Genomic DNA, 20,303 nt, shown 5'->3' on the forward strand with positions numbered 1-20,303 from the left:
ATGGAATATTATTAAGAATTCTGTGCAAAGGGATATTCATTTTTTTTGTTAATAAAAACTAGAAGCTGGGAGTATGATATCTGTAAGCTAGCATTCAGATTTACCACTTAACATTTCAAACTTTCTCATTCTTCAAAGTACATATAGTATAAGCAGACCTCAGAGTGGCAGATTAAGTGCTTTGAGGTTTTTGGATCAGACCTCTGTATAAGGGCATATTCTTTGCTTGGTGCAGGGGTGGCTAAAAAATTGTGTTGATCTTTGATTCTGGTTACTACCAATATGGTTATGACTGTTCTACTAATGCTATTTTGAGTAAGTCTTCATAAGAGTTATCTTCTCCTCTGTCAGTAGTAACTTTACAAAGCTTTGTGCTCACAGGTGTAGTACTGGATATGTACAAACTTAAGGGGTGTCACAGAAGCTTAGTCCTAAATTAGAATAGGGTAACTATGACTTCTGTGGTGCAATGGCTTTCTCTGGAAGAAACGTGACTTTTTTCTTAGTCAGCTGCTTTGTGCTAGTGATCTTATCAGCTGTTCAGTTTAATATTCTGTTTGTGGGGTTATTTTTAATGGCTGCATGAATGTGTCAAAACTCTGAATTGAGTATTTTTCTTCTGGTTCAGCTAAAGTAACTATTAGAAGTCTACTACTGAGCTAATGGAAGAAACAGTAGACAATAGCTTTTCACTGTAACATGCAGACAGATATGATGTAATTTATGAGTTATGTGAGGGCTCTGGTATTTCCTTTCTTTGTCACAAGTGTTTTCCTTATGCTTACTTACTTTTCAATTAAATCAAGTCCTGTCTGAATGTAGGCACTCAAAACATTCTTTCAAAGAAACCTTTCCTGTTTGTTTTGTTGGTTGCATATGCCCAGTGCACACAACTCTTGGTTTTAAATTGGTAAACCTGATGTGCATTGTGTGCTCTCTCCAGTTTGTAGTGTCAAGTAGGAGAGTACATGGCCAACTTTTCCCAGCCCACTGCCATCATGCAGTATGAAGCATCATGTTCTTCTTCTCAGCCTGGAAGATAAATAAAGACCTGAAATGAGATGTGTAGTGCTGTTCATATTGGAACTGGCTGTTAAGGTGCCCAAGGAGAATACAGAAAAAGAATTGCCGTCTGTTTCTAGGTATTACCAAAGTTTGTTTCAACTCCTTAAATATTTTTATTTTCTGTGGAAGCTGAATAGCAGGAATGGGGTTTTACACAGTGTTGTCGATTTAAACCTCCCATAGTGAGTTTCATTACAGCTTTTTTCCTGTTGTGTGAAGAGCGGCTAATGCTAAACCCTTATAAAAGGTGCTGTAATTGTTTTGAGTATTGGCAAGCTTATTGAACAGCATGGCAACGTTACCTATTTTCATGCATTCCTTACAGAACAATGACATTTTCTTCCACCCCCATATTCTGTGCATGTCCCCCCCCACTTTTTGCTGTACACCGAAACTTTGCCAGGTAATTCACTGCATTACAGCAATTAGCAAAATCCCTTGCTTTTCTGATAAATCTTTTTATTTTATCAAGAATACTGAGATAGCTGTACTCAAACAGCTTGTAAAAAAGTTGCCTGCAAAGTACTTCCAATGCACTCTTTTCAAAAAGTGCTTACTAGTTTGTTCTTCAGAGAAGAGCTAAAAGGTTTCCTATTTTTACAATGAATCTGATATTTTTTTTCCTGATAAATACAGAGATTTCTGAAGTTGCCTGTAACTAGGCTGAGTCTATATGTGCAGCTGCATGCACATGCACATAAACTTAACTGAGGGAAGAGTCCTACAATGGACCATTGTTCTAGCCTAATTAGCAGACAGACAAATGGGAAAGGAATAGCGTGGCATTTTCTGGCATAGATTAGCAGAGGCAGCCAATACAGTCTGCATTTGTTTAGGCTGGGTGAATAAATTGAAGCATTTGTTACTGTATTACAGTATTACTGTATTACTTGTCAAACGTGAAGTGGGACAAGGGAAGAATAAAGGATTCTTGCTAAGCTGTTGAGCTGGCCTGCTTTGCTGCTGTCAACTCTGATTCCAGTTCATTTTGCAAATAGAATACAGTTGTCATTGCCAGCACTGAAGCATGAATTTTTAATAAGGAGAGCACAAAACAACCAAATCAAAGTAAACACTATATGTAGCACAGATGTTACAAGTAATTGATTACTGGGTATGGGGGGTAAGCATCACATGTGTGAGGGGAAAAAAAGTCTTTTAACCTGTTTTTATAGAATTTCTTGATTGCAAAGAGAGAATATAGTCTTCAGGGAGTGAGAATAACTGCCTTCAATGGTATTTTGTTTTCTATTCTGTTTGTTTTTAAAATTCAGATATTATTCTGCCTGTTCACCAGAACAGTTAATTTGCTTTTATGGCTATTAGACCTTCTGAAAAATTATGTGGAAGATCTGCAAAAAGCTTTTGCTGAATCAAAAAAACACTAGAGAAAACAAACAAAACAAAACCCAAACCCAACCAACCAAAACCACACAACAGAACAGTTCAAAGTTTAAGCCTGTTGGAAAAATAAAACAACAATTTGAACTTGGGTCTTTTAAAATGCTTTCTAAATTGAAACTTTAGGGGACCTAATTACTTCTCTTTTTCTGACCTGTGATTTGCACAGAGGACTTCACATAAACTTAGGCTGAAGTGTTTCGTTGCTGCAATTGTGATGTTGGAATAGCATGCATTCCCTGCTCTCCCCCAAAGAGGCATTTGTTCATTGTGTGGTGTTATATGTGACTCTGCTGGGAGTCTCTTAATCATGTGTTTACAAAAGGACTGTAGTGAGAGAGGTTTTTGAAGACTAAGTAAATGTCGTAGCATTTTAGCACTAGGTAAATAGCTAACTGTAATATATTAGACAGGTTCTAGGATATCTAGGATAACAGTAGGCAAGTCACAGCATAACACTTATGTAGCCTTGAAAATATTCCTACCAACAGTAATAATCAAAATACCTCCATGATACAGATAAAAATAATGAGGCAGACAAGCATGTTTTCCAGTTTTTTTAGAGAGAACCAATGTCAAGTTCTCTTCTCATAGTGATGTGCACAGAGCCTGCAGCCAACTCTCTTTTCTATAGCAGAAATTTGTTAACAGAGTCAAGTACAGCTGTAACCAACACTGTAATTTTAGAATGTGTTGCAATAAAATCCAGGGTTTTTGCACCTATAAAAAATAACCCATGTCAATGTTCATTTACCAACTTTCAAGTGAGAAGCGGAATGTAGTGAGATATGCTGTGATAGCATTTTCTCTGTTCACACTTTTTTTAATATCCAAGGATATAGATGCATGTCTGTCAAGGGTCTTCTTGTCAACGTTTATAGCAAGGCGACAATAAACTGTGGCAGACGCTCTCTGTTACCCCATTCGCTCTTATCTGAAAGAAAAAAAATCACTAAAAGAGAACTGGTATTGTTTTTAACAAAACCAGGGCAGTTGTGTAGTAACTGACTTAATTTTAAGCAGTAGAAATTGCCAAGCAGCCAGAACTATAATTTGGTCAGGTAGCTCATTCCCCTTATTATTTCTTTTTCCCCATAAGTCACAATTAGAGGTATGTTAGAAATTGGAAGAATTTCCCAAGAAGCATCCAATTCAACTATCAATAAAATGTCCAGGTTGTCAACTGAAGTTAAGATTTTTTTCTGATCTGCCAGGTCAACAGAGAAAAGTTTTCTACTCCCTGTTTTTAGCCATGTACATCTGTGGGACACAACTGAGGTTGCAAATATTTCTACAGTAGTGTTTGCCTGCAGAAGAAGCCTGAGCAGCTGAATATGTCAGGAGCAGGCATGTTTTTTAGTCTTTGCAAGAAGATTGTAGTCATTATGTAATTGCTGATTCAAGGGGTCCTGGCTGTCCTGTCAAAATATTTTGTTGCGTGCAAGTGAATGTGTGACCATGTGCACGGGTGAACATATGGCAGGGCTGGATGAGATGAATTTGAGTCCAATTATTGCTGCTATGAGGAACTAAGGACCGTTTTGGTATTACTTGTGAATTTTAGAGTGGTATTAACAGCGTATTTCAGCTTGTTGTCTAACTAATATCTCTAGGCATAATTTGGGCCTTGGACTGCCAGTTCCCTTCTCTTGTACATTCAACTCTGACCTTGTTCACAGTGAACTAAGGTGAAGCTGCAATCAGTTGTGTAAAGAGGCAAAACATACGCATTTGATTCTTATCTATCTATTCCAGTGCAATTATGCTTGTGATGTCGGTCATCTTAGAAATACATTGCTGTGTTATCAGTTGCTAGGTGTGTATTTCATGCTCCTCTGCTTCACACTACTCATACTTCAGTATTAAGAAGAAATTTAGAAGCTAAGATGGATATGAAACTGAGTGCTGTGGCTGGCTGAACAGCTGCAGTGATGCTCACTTTTTGAGACAGTTGAGCAAAAATAATTCAAAATTAATTTATAATTTAAAACTCTTCTGTATTTGTAGAGCACTTGAATGACCAGATACATCGTCCTTTTCATCGTGAGTTTTGAGGCCTGAATTTATACTTAACTTGCACTAAACAGGAGGTTTTATTTTGACTGCCACAGGTGAAATATTTTAGGTATGGAGAAGCAAAACATAAAACTTTGTTACATGAGACATTTCTGTTGTAGTTGCTATGCTGCTGTAGCTTGCTCTCTGACCTCTTCAGTTGCAGATCAGTGTCCTGATTTGCAGGTGCTCTCTCTAACAGGGATTTTTTTTTCCCTTTGGCTATTAAGGTGTAATTTTAATTTACATTGGAAAATCAGATGTTTTTTGTGTGTTTAAATGTATGAAGAAATAAGACCTTTTGGAATTTCTTCCTGTAAAGAAACTATTCAGTGGTGGACAATCTGTACTGTTGGCGGTAATAGGGAGGTAATATTAATGCATATATAATATGACTTGGGTTACTTTTCGCTTCTGCTGTTGTCAAGCTAACATGCTCTAGACAAATCAGTGACACTGTTAGTTCTTTGGAGGTGGTCAGAAAAAAACAAGTATGTTTAATACTTAGCACCATGGGACTTGATACAAGTTAGGGACTTCTAACAAAATGTCAACATGAACAAGTTGATGAAACAAAAGAGATCTGAAAGCCTTTCAATTTGAACAGACTCCATAAAAATACAATTTTTAACACTGCAGAGATCAGTTTTGAATACAACCCTTATACTATTTGGAAGATCCTCCCTTTCTGCTTGAAGTTGGTTCTCTCCATATTCTCGTGGTTTTGACCTGTTTTGTAATCCAGAGATGTCACTGCAGCCCTAAGATCACTGTTCCTGGGGTAATCCCTGATGTAGGGAGTGAGAAGAGCATCACAAACTATGGACCGTTTTTGTTCCTAATGGCTTTTTAAAATAGTTGTCTGGGAACTACCTTCACCTCATCCACTAAGTGGGTCACCTTGTCATAGAAGGAGAACAGGTTAGTCAAGCAGGACTTGCCTTTCATAAACCCACGCTGATCACCTCATTGTCTGGTATATAGCACGTGATGACACTCAAGATGATCTGCTGCATAACCTTCCCTGGCACTGAGAGCAGACCGACAGGCCTGTGGTTCCCCAGTTGCTCCTTCTGGTTCTTCTTGTAGGTGGGCATCACATTTGCTAACCTCCAGTCAACTGGGACCTCTTCAGTTAGCCAGGACTGATGATAAATGATTGAAAAAGTGGCTTGGTGAGCACCTCTGCCAGCTCTTCCAGTACCCTTGGGTGATCCCATCTGACCCCATAGAATTTTGTGTATTTAAGTGGTGTAGCAGGTCACTAATCATTTCCCCTTGGATTATTAGGGCTTCATTCTGCTCCCTGTCCCTGTCTTGAAGCTCAGGGGGCTGGGTACCCAGAGAACAACTACTCTTACTGTTAAAGACTGAGACAAAGGCAGCATTAAGTACCTCAGCCTTCTCCTCATCCTTTGTCACTGCTTCCCCTCACATCCAATAAAGGATCCTTAGCCCTCCTTCTTTTGCTAGTGTATTTATAGAAACATTTTTATTGTGTTCTACTGCAGCAACCATATAGGTTCAAAGTGTGCTTTGGCCCTTCTAATTTTCTCCCTGTATCACCTCACAACATCTTTGCACTCCTGAGTAGCCTACCCCTTCTTCCAAAGGTCATAAACTCTCTTTTTTTTTTTTTTTCCTGAGTTTGTGATTAAGCTCTCTGTTCAGCCAGGCCAGTCTTCTTCCCCATTGGCTTGTCCTTCAGCACATGGGGACAGCCTGCTTTTGTACCTTTAATATTTCCTTCTTGAAGAATGTCCAGCCTTTCTAGGCTCCTTTGCCCTTCAGGACTGCCTCCAAAGGGACTCTGTCAACCAGCCTCCTAAACAGGCCAAAGTCTGCCCTTTGGAAGTCCAAGGTGGCAGTTCTGCTGCATGCCTTCCCACCCCCACTCAGATAATTGAAAACCCTGTCATTTTGTGATTTCTGTGCCCAAGACAGCCTCCAACCATCACATCCAGCCACAAGTCCTTCTCTGTTCGCAAACAACAGGTCCAGCTGGTGCCTTCCCTAGTTGGCTCACTGACCACGCATCAGGAAGTTGTCTCCTATACTGTTTTGTCTGTGCTGTACTGTATTTCCAGCAGACATCTAGTAAGTTGAAGTCCCCCATGAGAACAAGGGCTAAAAATTGTCAGACTTCTCGGAGATGCTTACAGAATATTTTGTCTGCCTCTTCATCCTGGTTTGAGTGGTCTAGAACAGACTCTCACCAGGATATCCACCTTGTTGGCCTTCCCCCCGATTCTTACCTAGAAACACTCAACCCTCTCGTCACCATCATTAAGCTCTAGACAGTCAAGAGACTCTAACATACGGGGCTACCCCACCACCTCTCCTTCCTTGCCTATGCCTTCTGAAGATTTTATAGTTATCTGTTGCAGCACTCCAGTTGTGTGAGTCATCCCACCATATTTCTGTGGTGGCATCTATATCGCAGTTTTCCTGCCACATAAAGACTTCCAGCTCCTTCTGTTTGTAGATGCACTTCAGCTGGGCTATTGATCCCAATGCTATTTTGAGTTGTAGTTACAGTGAAGTAGTTGACAGTGCCACGTTACATTCATGCCGTTTGCCATTACATGTCATTAATCTTTCAAAGAAGCGTGGTAGAAGAAGAGGTATAAGCTCTACATTGGACTTCTCTCCACCATGGTCTTTTTTAAGAAAACAGTTGATTGACTGATTTTTCACTGTTCAGGAAGTAAAACAACATTTTTAAGCATAATGTAAAATATCAAACACTGATTATTTTTATTTAGTAAAGGTGCTAAGATCCAAGGGGATTCATTGTCACAGAGGAGTGACTTAAAGTTCTGCTTACTGCAGAACAATGTATAGATTTCTCAAAGAAAACTGTGACTTAAAAGAGTTCGGTGGCAAGTTTGCTCTATTATTTGTAGGAAATAAGCCAAGCTGAATGCTGCTTACTTTCTCTCCAGGAGCCTGATAATCATTCATGGGGCAAACTTCCAGGTGTCTTCTCTCCCTGATAACCGTTCACTCCAGAGTCTGTATTCTAGAACTCCAGAGGCAAACTTTCAGGCAACAGCATTTGCAGAAATTTAAAAAAAAAAAAAAAAAAGGAGTAGGATAGCAGGAGGGCTTGCTCAAGCTGGGTACCTGTGCAGAGGTCCAACTAAGCATAGAAAACTACATAGAAAACTATAGATTTTTATATCTTTACAAACCAATCACACCATGATTCAGTCCAATAGCAATATTTGAGTCTGGGGTCTTCTTGCTTTTTGTTGGATCTTTCTCACTTATCTCGCATGTGCCTTTGTTTTTTTTAGCTCTAAATATTGTCTATAGTCCATAGCCTTGCAGGTGCTGTTTTGCCTGAATAAATTCTTTTCTTCTCAGAGAAGTACAAAACAGGCCTCATTTTGCAGATGTCTGTAATGTCTTTGTGTTAGCCTTGAAGTCATTATTTTTTTCCCCTAGTCTTTCCAGCAAAGTGTGAACTAGACCTTACCTTGCAGGTGTTCGGTGTAGTTTGTAGTTGCTTTTGGCAAATATGAGAAGAACTTTACAGCTTAAGATTTCAGCAAATCCAGCTCACTAAGTAACATGAAGCAAAGAGTCTGTTAAAAATCACACAACCTTATGCTTCTAGATGATTCATTATATTTAGTATGCATTGACTTAAGCTAAATTATTTATATGAAACTTAAATTTGGCTCATCCACTGACTTGTGAGTAGTAAAACCATCGCCATACTGCCAGCTTATTTAGCAGAGAGAGCTCAAAGTAGGTTCACCCAGGCTTTCATATATATAGAATAAAGTGGTTGACTCACAGTCAAATTGCATACAGTGGGAAAGGTATGCATGAGACTCCCTGCACCCACAGCTTATCGGTGTTCAGTGTGCTGTTCTGCTTCCTTGTGGGTTTCCTAAAAGGACTTCTTGGCCCAGCTGCAGCTCAGACCATTATCTGCTTTGGAGTCTGGACCAAACTGCTGCTGGTTTGGCTGGGAGGAGGTTGAGTGCATCCACCACAATTCATAAAGCTTTTGAAAATTCATACTTTTGCTAGCAGTGCCTTCTAAGGATTGCTGATGCATGTTGGTCCCCTAACAGAAAGGAAACTTGAAAAAATGAAAAACTGTTGCTGTGTGTACCTAAGGGGGCAATGGAGGAAGAAAGCCTTACGAGTTGTCTGGTCACCTGGGGCTGTTCCCTTCTCAACTTGGTCAAGAGGTTACTAGTTTTCCTATGCCTAGAGTAGCGAGCATAAGTTTCAAGCATAAGAAACACTCTTCCTGAAAGCCTGTTTTTATTTTGCAACTTTTGAAGCTGGAAAACATGTATTAATGAAATCTTGATGGTAGGCATCTCTCTTGCCTTGCTGTTGGGAATGTATGACTTTCCCTCCCTTTTCTTTACATGGTTTTTGAGCTTCAAGTTACTGTGGCTTTCCTTTTACCCAAGCCTTCCCTCGAAATTTGTTGGTGCTACTGATGCTGTAGTTACCAAACCTTGTCAGCTACTGCTGACTGGAAGAAACATTCTTGCTGGTGTCTCTCCCCACGCCAGCACAAATGTTTCTGGAGCTCTGTAGTGAACCACTGTGGTTGTTAACTTAGGCCAATGGATTTATTTCTGTTGAATTAGGTTTTTTTTGGATCAGCTCTTTAGTATGATTTGCAACACACAGCCATGATGTGTATGCACGTGAGAAGGGGTGATACACAAGTGGAAAACAAACAACCCATGGCAAGAAGGGCAGCATCAGTTCTTTCAGAAGCTGTGGTGACTTGAGGTAGTTCAAAGTGCACATCAAACTATGTCCTCTGTTCTGTGTAGCAAACTTATTTGGGTGATGCTACAATACTGCTTTTCTAGATCCATTCCTTTTATTATACCTTTTCAGCCTGAGCACTGTTTCTTTTCAGAGCTTCTGAGATATTATTTGGAGACTAAGGTCTGATTTCCAAACCCAAAAGCAAATAGCAGCACAGTCCAGCTCCCACAGTGAATGTGAATTTGGTTTTGATGTGCAATAGATTCAACTTCTGAGTCTGCAGAACTCCATATGCATGCCTAGGTGAGAATTATTTCTAGAAGACTATTCTCGTGAGGATTTGAATTTCCACTGTTCTTAGTGGCCTCAAAACATGTGTCTCATGTGGGTGATTTTCATTCATTCTATACTGTTGGTGGGAACTGGAAGTTTCCACTTCCTGCTGGTGTGTACTGGTCTAGCTGAAATGCCACGAGTTACTTTTGTTCTGGTTTCCAGTTTTGGAGTGTTGCTAAACAATAAATCTCCTTGTCAGTGTTCAAACTCTACACAGCATTGATTCAGTAACAGGGCAGGAAAAAGACATATACTCATATCGCTCTTTTTTGTGCTGAAACACACATGGGTGGACATGGGGAAAATGTGTTAAGCAACTGCATGTTTTACTGTGTATCCTGGTTCTGTACTTATAAAAAAAAAAGTAGCCAGAAAGACGACACTGAAGATGCCATTTGTCTCTGACATGTGCTCTGTGTTGTTGTTTGGCACCCTTTCCACAAGCAGTGAAACTTTGCAGTGGGGAGGAAGAACAGAGGAGACAAAAGAACAACAGTCCTGTTGGCTTAGAATTAATTTTGCATCAACTTTGGCCAGATAAGAAATACTTGCTGTAGTTGCAGCTTGCTTTCTTGTTGGGTTGTCTGGAGCACATAATTAATTTAATTTCAAATAATTAATGTAATTTGTTTACAAAATAATCAAGTGTTTTGTTAGCCTTTGTCATTTATTATGTAGAACTTGTGTGTGAAAACCATGTCTAATACACTGATACACAGCTAGTGAGAAGTTTGACTGAGGAATGTGATGAAATATTTGAACCGCCCCTGACCAAATTATTTATTATTTTTTTAAGATTCTAGATAGAGATTGCTATGTTCCGTATTAGCTTAGGAGGCTGTGAGAAAGATGCAGTCATTGTGAATAAGAGTGCCAGCACAAGTAGCTAGTTGAAAAGAACTGATTAGGAATAACCATCCTCAGATGTCTATATTTCAATGAAAGTTTGATGTCCTTATTTTAAGGAAATCTCTTCTTCTTTGAGTGACAGTGCAGTCACTCTTGTTTTAGTGACAGTTCACAGCCCACCATGCTGTAGTGAAGCGTCCACATCAATAGCAAAGGAAATTATACCATAAATGTTTTCCTCCCCAGGTGCTGAAGAAGTCTTGTTGCTTGCTAGAAGGACTGACTTGAGAAGGATTTCCCTAGACATGCCAGATTTCACTGACATTATTCTGCAGATAGACAACATCAGACATGCAATTGCCATAGACTATGATCCTGTAGAAGGCTACATCTACTGGACTGATGATGATGTCCGGGCAATTCGTCGAGCCTACCTCGATGGTTCCGGAGCACAGACTCTGGTAACCACAGAAATCAACCATCCAGATGGTATTGCTGTGGATTGGGTGGCAAGGAACCTGTACTGGACTGATACTGGAACAGACCGCATTGAAGTGACCCGGTTGAATGGGACATCAAGAAAGATCCTTATTTCAGAAAACCTAGATGAACCTCGAGCAATAGTGCTCAATCCCATAATGGGGTAAGTGTTGTGTTTATTAATAGCCCTGTGATAGGTGTTTGGATCAAATTTATGGTCTCCTGAAACTGAAAATCTGCAAATCGTGAGATTATGTGTGTATTATTTGTCAAATGCTCTGGAAATAACTGGCTTTCCCTTGCTTCATCCGTTTAATACAGTGTATATAAAAGGAGATTTCTAAATATTGTGTTCTTCAGTGAACCTATACATGGTGTGTTTTACTGAGTTTTCTCTGTGTCTTCAATGTTACCATAACAATGAAAGAATGGGGGCAGTGCATGTTTTCAGTAGTTTAATATATTTAATGGTCACACATATTGTCATCACTGATTACGGTCTGAGTTAGCTTGTTTGCTGCAGTTGGGAAAGCAGAAAGTTAGTATGTTCTTTCGAAAGCAGGACAGATCTTGACACTTTTTTGTCTTGCATGTTATGTGCATTGTCTGTTTCCCCTTTTTTTACAGCTACATGTATTGGACAGACTGGGGTGAAAGTCCAAAGATAGAATGTGCTTATTTGGATGGCTCAGAAAGGCGAGTTCTGGTGAATACATCCTTAGGTTGGCCTAATGGCTTGGCACTGGATCTTGAAAAAGACAAGCTTTACTGGGGAGATGCAAAAACAGATAAAATTGAGGTGAGTAATAGAGCCATACCTGGGTGCATTCTTAGAAAACAAGTGCTATTCTTGTGTGCTGCTTTATGTTACGGGTACATTTTTGCATTTTTTAAGGAGTCTGTTGTTTCATTAATATTAACATGGTATTTAGCATAACAAGACATTTGAGAAGACAGGAAACGCATTTGTGTGGTTCAGAAAACTTTTGCGTAAAGTGTTATGTTTGTTATGTCTATATTGCTACAAGTGTAATTTAATAGCTTGAAATCTCAGGTTTTACCTGAAACTTTTGTGAGAAATTGGGATGCTCAGGTGCAACATCCTTAAAAGATGTTCTGACTTGTGTGTTGTGCTTGGAATTAGTATTTAAAATTGCTGCATGCACAAGTCTTGATGCAACATTTGTGTGCAGGAGATGGTGGATGTGGGGACCCTAGAGAGCCATATATCAGGACCTTACTAATGGTGTGGTGTCCAGATGCATGGACAAGAAGTAATTTAAAAAATTTTTAATGTACAGTCTCTTTTGGAATCAATGTAGGCATTCTACCTCTGAATTTTAGGAGGAGAAATCCTCTTCACAATGTTGTATAAACATTTATAAAAATATTTATTATGACAATACTTATTATTTCTTAATTATTGAAAGAATGATAGAACCTGGCGTGATTCCTTTATGCCCCCTTTTCTCTGGGAAGAGTTTTCTTAAAAATGCAAAAAATTCATCTTGCCTACCTATTGCTCAAACACTAGACAAGCCGGACGAATTATCGGCTTGTTTGTTGTTATGTGCTCCAAGGAACAAGATAGTGAAGTGATTCTGGAGTTTCACTCCTTTAAATTTAAAATATGGTCAAAGCAGGCATCTGTACTGATCTAATCATGGATATTGACAGTTGCACCAGGGAGGCCGGAGATGTTTCAGGAGACATTTTCCTAAAGGAGGCGCCTTTTTTTCCGATTGTTTTCACATTAGTATCTTAATCTAAAAGAATAATTGTGCTCCCACAGAAGCAAAACAAGTCTTCGACGTCACTGCAAAGAACTGAACCCCAAAGTAGTTTCACTCAAAGCAAGAGATAGCAAATTAAATATCTGAAAGATTAGAATGAAGGTTTTGGGCAAAGTTTTTTTTGGGCTTCTGAGGTTTCAGTGAATTATTAACAACACTATTCAACTGAGAGGAAATTCAGCAAATTGATATAGCTTGATAATATTGTGATATAGAAGGGCAAATGGCTTTTGTGTAATCTAGTAATGCTGATGAACAGCCATTTTATACATTGGTTGTGGATGTATTCATGGAGTTGCTGAAGACCTTTATGTAGTAGCGGTCTTACTTGCATGAGTGTGTCCATTTAATTTGTGACAACTAAGGACATGGATACAGCCAGATATCGTGAGGAAGTCTCAAACAGTTGCTTAAGATCTTCTTGTGTTCCCCACCACCATCAGTTCTTAGTTTCTAAATAAAATAGTTATTTAAGAAGTGCATCTGGTTAATGGCCATTTGTGTTCATATTTCTGAGAAGGAAAAATTGGATTTTGAACCTCAGTCTAAAGTTCTTAGTAGGTTACAATTAAGCCAAGGGTTTGGATGACAGCGTGAGATATGACCTGAGATCAGGCAAATTCAGAAATTCCTGCTCTGTTCTCTTTAGATTGTTAGATATGTCAGCCACACAAGCGTTCCTTTTTAATGTCTTGTTAAGCTCCAGGTGACTGGTGGCCATAGGTCACTTCACCTAGGTGTGGTATGTTCTTAGTATGAAGTAGTTGTTTGACTTCCACAAAGATGTCAGAAAAACAGTTTGAAAATTAAAGGTGCTAAATAATTAGCTCTGAGTATTTTACTTTGAAAAGAGAGTTCTACAGGGAATTTGAATTAATTTCAAAGTAAGATGAGGGTAATAACTAGCTGATTTAAATCTATTCATAAAAACAATAATCAAAACAGAATGTGAGGGCGAAGTCCCCCCTCCAAAATAGTTTTTTCTCTTTGAAGCAATAATTAGCATTTTTTTCCTGTGGTATAGGCTAGTTTGCTGAAGTCATGTTTTGCCTTTACTGTTACAATACCTAAGAAAAGCAATATAGAAATTTTTCCCTTGGTCATGGCCTATAAAGTTGATTGAGTTTTCATGTTGTTTCAGCAGTATTATATGTAACATTTTTAGGTAAAAAAATCTTGAGGAATGACTGTGTTGTTTAGAGGTTTTGCCCTCAGGAAGAAGGGAAGCAAGACAGCTCCAGAAATACAGCTTCAGTGTTTGGCAGTATGGGGCTTGATATCTATCAGAGAGGTCCTATCCCCCCTTATCTTTCAGCCTGCAGGACAGGGAATGTTCCAGATGCCACGTTTTCTATCTGGGACTGTAGTTGTGCAATGTGTCTCATAGGTTTAAGCAGCCTAGTCAGTCCATTGCACTTCACTGTAAGGCAGTGAAGCCAAGGATAGTTTGGTTTGGCATCAAAGTTTAGGAAAATCAGAGAAGACAAGGTAAGGGCTTTTTTTCCCCTCAGTTTTTTCTTTCACTTATTGTACTTACTTTCTGTGATTCTCTGTAGATACATTGATTACTATATATTGTGCAACCCTGTTTTAATTGTTAGCACAAAGAGTGGAATCTCCATGCTCCTAGCAATGGATTTCACATTTTCTTAGATGAAAACAGGTGTAAATATTCTCATTTTAAGTCTCCCCCCCTTCTTTTTTTTTAATTTTTGCAATTTTTCCCCTTATACTTGGAGTTTGCTTTTGTTAGCTATCACAAATAGACTCATTCTTAGGCTGTATTTACAAATACCCGAATAGGTCCGTTTAGGATATTGTGGGAAAAAATGCCTGCAGTTCTGAACTATGCTGTGAAGGGGTTTGTTGTGGTCCATTCCAGGCTCTGGCATGAGTTAAAATGCCACTGGCATGTTATCAGTAGAAATGGATATTAGATGTCTATTGCAGAACTTCCTTTAGAAAACAAATTTTCTCTTTCAATTTTGGAAGATGTACCAGATATATTTGTGTATTATGCTCACTTGGGAAAGAGCTGTGTGACTTCACCAATCACTGACACAGCTCAGATATTGGCCAGTTTGAGATTGGTCTGTAATAGACCTTGTTCTGATTAATACTTCTCTGTAAGATGAAAAATGTGTGCTAAGGAAATATTTTAGAATAGAAGCAAATTGATCCAATGGACTGCATTTCACATTTATTGCTCATCTTGCTGTATTTGAAATCTCACAGTCCTTTCCTGCAAGATTTCTGTGTTTGCGAGGTTCTGTTGATACGCTAGATTTTCCTAGTAAGCTTGTACTACTCTGCTTGGCCTCAGTACATGCGAAACCTCACTGTATGGGGTGGGACTTTTACTCAATGTTGTAGTTATTCAGCATAAACTCATTCTGTTACGCATATGTTCTGTTGCCAAGAGCATGCTATTTAAGTGGCTTGCCAATGCAGCTGGTGTCTTGGTGATTTGTTGTGTATGTATGTCTGTTGCATCCACAGCTTGTCAGAAACAAAATCCAGTTGACTGCAAGTCAATTTATATTTTATACTATAGTGGACCTATTTTTCTTTTTCTTGGTAAGCACCTAAAACTACCTTGAAGCATGTTACTGGATAAATTTAATTTATGTTAACACCTAAAACCAGCATGGGTGGGATAGTAGATAGTGAGCTGTAACTCTATTTTGTAACTCATTAGGTAGGGGGAAAAAAAATGTTGATGAAGTTTTGGGTGGTTGTAGCTACACTTGCAGGAAGAGAATTCTTGCTTCATTTAAAATGATATTCAGATTTATGTTGAGTGCTCCTGAAGGAGGAAGACTTTAACCAAATGGAGGGCTGTCACACAGTTCAGAAAGTAGCACTCTGCAGCAGCACTGTGCTGCAGAAGGCAAAGAAGGTGTTATGTGACATGTGGATCTCTGTGTGCTGCTTTGTATGTGCTAAAGATTCAAGGCCAAAGAGCTATTAGGTGGTAATGGAGAGGGACAGTAGCAGGTCCAGTATATTGCTCTGCATTGGAATAGTTGACTTAATGCACATCCTCTATTCCCATTGCCTTTTTTTCAGACTAATTAGTTTCTCTTGGGCTTTTGCACTGCTGTCACTTGATTGTTTTCTCATCCAAAAACTGCAGTCTCAGAAGCAACTGGAAATTTTATGTAAACCAAAGATCTGCTAAAGGTGTAAGGTAAAGGAGAAATTTCCCATCTCCAGTGTTTACCTCTATCCGTCTACTTTTACCTGTGTCAAAATGTCCCAGCTCACTGTGAAGAAACTGCAAAATAAAATAAACCATTATCTCCACTATTGTGTGGAGCATGGTTGGACTTAAATCCTGTTGGGGGAGAAGCAGTATTAAGACTGATGCCCGATAATGTAGAAAGTGCACTATGTAGACTTTTTTGTAGTTTTCTGACAAACAACTTGTAGATGATAATTGCTTTCATCACATGGCATGCCTTCAGTTGCTTTCCAAATAGAAAAAAAACAAGAGTGAATACAACTTGTGCATGTTTGTATGTATCTCTGCTTGGTGTTCTGCTTTAATTTCTGGAATTTTAGATCTGCAGGGAGCCATCTTATTATCCCTGGGAAGGCCTGTTCACACCTAGAGTGCTTAAGAGTGACTGAACTTTGTATAGCTTGGAAATTTGACAAGCTGAAAATGTATGTCCTGTTTTTGCTGGACCTCGGGTTTGAAATGTACTGTCAATCTCTCTGGTTTTGTTTTTGTTGTGGTTTTTTTTGTTTTGGTTTGTGGGGTTTTTTTTGGGGGGGAAGGGTTGTGGAGTTGGTTTGTTTGTTTTAGGGGCAGTTTTGGTAACACATTTTGACATTACTTTTGGGTACACTCTTCCACAATTAGAAAATAAAAGCTCCAGGGCTGTGGAGGGTACCAAGCAGAATCTTATACCAGGAGAGTATGTTCTTTCTTGTGCGTCTTATTTCACGAAGTGAAAATAGCAGTTATCCTTTCCTGGCAAAAAACCTTTATTGACCTTTCCATCTGCAGCATTCAGCTGCAACACAAAGGACTCAGTCACTTCGCAAACAGTTTGCAGCCTGAAGAAACCATTTGGTAAGGCTTGTCAAAATTTTGTGTGACAAGACCCTATGGGATTTTAGCTGCGGATTTGGCACCCTAGGGTAACATTGTTCCCAGCTTTTTTTGTTTGTTTTTTTAGTTAGTTGACAAAGTGTACAGCAGGGAAAAATATATAGCAGATTTTGAGTTGTGTCTGTTGAGATCAAGTGTTTGTCTGCATGGCTTCAAATATGCGTAGGCGATGTGAATTAATCCAGTTGAGCTCTGGACTTCACTGACAGAGAAAAGGTACTTTCCGGGAACAAACAACAGATTAATAAGCATTACCAGGTTTCAGCAAAGAAACAAAGACCCGATGGCATCCATGTGTAGACTTTCCTAGTTCCCCTTAAAACAATTTTGTGGTTAGCCAGGTTTTCTCATGTTTTATTTCTTCAGCATTTGCTTAAAGTACCTAAGGTATAATTGCATAATGAGCAATTATTGAATTTTCAGGTGCCTGTTATTACATATACATTTTACTTAAGTTTGTGAAAGATTCTTGGAATTAATTGTATGCAGACTGTCCTTTCTGGCAGCTTCCCCTCACTTCTCCCCTCATTCCCCCCTCTATTGACAAATGTCCTTCATTTGTCTTTGCAGAAGATTCATAATTATGTACAGTAATTCTGTGCAAGTTTGTAGGGTATTTAAGTCTAAAGTCGAAGTCAGCACCAGATGACAATCCTGGAGTTCACTGAAAAAATTTTAAAGATGCAGTTATGTGGGCTCTCCTTGAAATTTAAGGAAACCAGCTTTATGACTACTTCGAGTTTGATTATATTCTGCATAAGTAGCATTAAATGATATTTGTAACAATTTGCTGCTTCAATGGGAGCAGGCTTTTCAGATCTCACTTGTACTGAGGAGAAAAATTAACAACTAAAATAATTTAAGGCTGCTTTTTCTGAGTAAGTCTTGCTGTTTATCCCCAGTGCCACCCCCCACACAGCAGCTAAAACTATGTGCCATTCACTCGCCTCTCTCCCACCCCCAGTGAGGTGGAAAGGAGAATCAGGAAACAAACGGCAAAACTGTTGGGCTAGGATAAGAACAGTTTAATGGAACAGTGAAGCAGAAACCAAACAAATTGTAACAACAATAATGAAAGAATATACAAAGCAATGGATACACAGCACAACGTCACCACATGGCAATCGCTGCTGTAGCCCAGCTCCCCCGAAGCAGCAAGTGGATTCCCAACTGCAGCCTGCACCAAAACCTCCACCCCGCCATACAACTGCTTGCGCCCAAAAAACAGAGGCACCAAACCATGTGGTCTGGAGAGAACAGTGCATCCCAGACTGCCCCGGTCCCGCAGTAAGAGAGTAAGCAAGACTTGTCCCCCTGACCAGCCACCTTTGTAACTGAGCATGACTTAGATGGTATCTAATACCCCCTTTGGCAAGTTCTGGGTCAGCTGTCCTGGCTGTGTCATCCTCACAGCTAATTTTCGAAGTTAACCCTATGTCAGCTGACCCATCATATTCCACCACTTATTCTATACCATTAATGTCATGCTCAGGTCTTAGACTTACCAGTACATTTCAGTTAATTACTACTACCTTAGATGTATATATACACATACACACAGAGATATTTTTGCCTTGCTTCATGGCATAACCTCATCCCTTTAAAATGTTCATTGAGTCCATTTAGTCCATGACTTTTGATTCTATCTGTTTGGATGGTTGTCTGGGACAAGAAAGATGGAATGTCATGTTGGAGTGTTGCATTGTTGCATGCTGCATCTGGAATTTGTAGCTCATGCACCTGGTGTAGTTCCTGCCTATGGTTTGCAGGTCAGAGGTATCAGCCTCGAGGAGGAAGCTGTCTGCCAGTTGTTCCAACCAGCTCTGGTTCCATCATTGCTGCACTTTGTTCAGTTTTGTCAAAGTTCATTCTTCATTAGTTGACCAAGGGAAGCCTGTCAGTGTGATCTTTTCGGATTTCAGTAAAGCCTTTGATACTGTCTCTCACAGTATTCTCCTGGACAAGATGTCCAGCACACAGCTGGATAAACACACAAAGCAGTGGGTGAGCAATTGGCTGATGGGCGAGGCTCAAAGGGTTCTAGTAAATGGGGTTATGTCAGACTGGTGACCAGTCACTAGGAGGGTTCTGCAGGGATCCATCTTAGCGCCAACACTCTTCAATGTCTCCATAAATGACTTAGACTGAGGACTTGAAGGATTGCTTAGTACATTTGCCAATGACACAAAATTGGGAGGAGCTGTCGATGCGCTGGATGGCAGAGAGGCCCTGCAGAGGTATCTGGACAGATTGAAGAACTGGGAAATCACCAACCACCTGAAGCTCAACAAGGGAAGTGCTGGATTTTGCACCTGGGACAAGGCAACCCTGGCTGTACCTACAGACTGAGAGACAAGATGCTGCAAAGCAGCTCTGCAGAGCAGGATCTGGGGTTTCTGGTCAATGGCAAATTGAACCTGAGTAAACAGTATGCCCTGGCAGCTGAGAGGGCAACTGTGTCCTGGGGTGCATCAGGCACAGCATTGCCAGCTGGGCGAGGGAGGTGATTGTCTCACTCTACTCTGCACTGGTTCGTCCTCACCTGGAGCACTGTGTGAAGTTCTGGGCCCCACAGCATAAAAAATATATTAAGCTACTGGAGAGTGTCCAGAAGAGGGCTACAGAGTTGGTGAAGGGTTTGGAGGGGAAGCTATATGAGGAACGGCTAAAGTCACTTCATTTGCTCAGCCTGGCGAAGAGGAGACTAAGTGGAGACCTGATCATGGTCTACAGCTTCCTCACAAGGGGAGGAGGAAGTGTAGGTGCTGATCTCTTCTCTTTAGCAACCAACAACAGAACCCGAGGGAATGGCAGGAAGATGTGCCAGAGGAGGTTTAGGCTAGATATTAGGAAAAGATTCTTCCCCCAGTGGTTGGTGGAGCACTGAAACAGGCTCCCCAGGGAGCTATCTAGAGAGACTAGGCAATGCCCTCAAACACATGGTGTGAACTGTGAGGTTGTTATATGAAGGGACAGGAGTTGGACTTGATGATCCTTGTGGGTCCCTTCCAACTGAGGACGTTCTACGATTCATTAACCTGAAAGGTACTTACTGAATACTGTTAGTATCTTGTGTAGTGTTATGTAGCAATTACCAGTAGCAATTACCATCATACAGTTTGCATCATGTTAGTATTCTTCCCAGAATCAAGTCCCCCTGAGTTACACATCGGACTCCTTCATCCTTCAGCATTTCCCACCAACTGCACCCTGGCCCCTGAGCACAAGCTTTCCCACAGGTGGGTTTGCCTTTTTGCAAGGCAGGAGTAACCCAAACTTTTCCGTAACACATTCTAAGTGCACAACAGTAAGACTTTATCCCCTTCTACAACATGTGGAAGCTTTGGTTGGGCAGGGCCAGCTTGACTGGTAGATCCTTTAATGTTAAGTAACAAGGTGGCTTTTGCTAAATTTGAATCCAGATTTCTCACAGTTCCACCACCCATTGCTCT

At 40.0% G+C, this 20,303-nt stretch overlaps 1 protein-coding gene across 7 annotated transcripts in view; it reads left to right on the forward strand.

Annotated features, from left to right (window-relative positions):
* LRP5 (LDL receptor related protein 5) overlaps positions 1–20,303 on the forward strand; it is a 178,768-nt gene that overhangs the window by 69,626 nt on the left and 88,839 nt on the right. For all 7 annotated transcript variants that reach the window (XM_065838054.2, XM_065838052.2, XM_065838053.2 and 4 more), the window contains 2 exons: positions 10,705–11,101; positions 11,566–11,737. In XM_065838054.2, the coding sequence (XP_065694126.1) occupies positions 10,705–11,101; positions 11,566–11,737 (569 nt within the window). The remainder of the gene's footprint in view (positions 1–10,704; positions 11,102–11,565; positions 11,738–20,303) is intronic.

Source organism: Patagioenas fasciata, chromosome 5 (assembly GCF_037038585.1).
Source record: "Patagioenas fasciata isolate bPatFas1 chromosome 5, bPatFas1.hap1, whole genome shotgun sequence".
NCBI lineage: Eukaryota > Metazoa > Chordata > Aves > Columbiformes > Columbidae > Patagioenas > Patagioenas fasciata.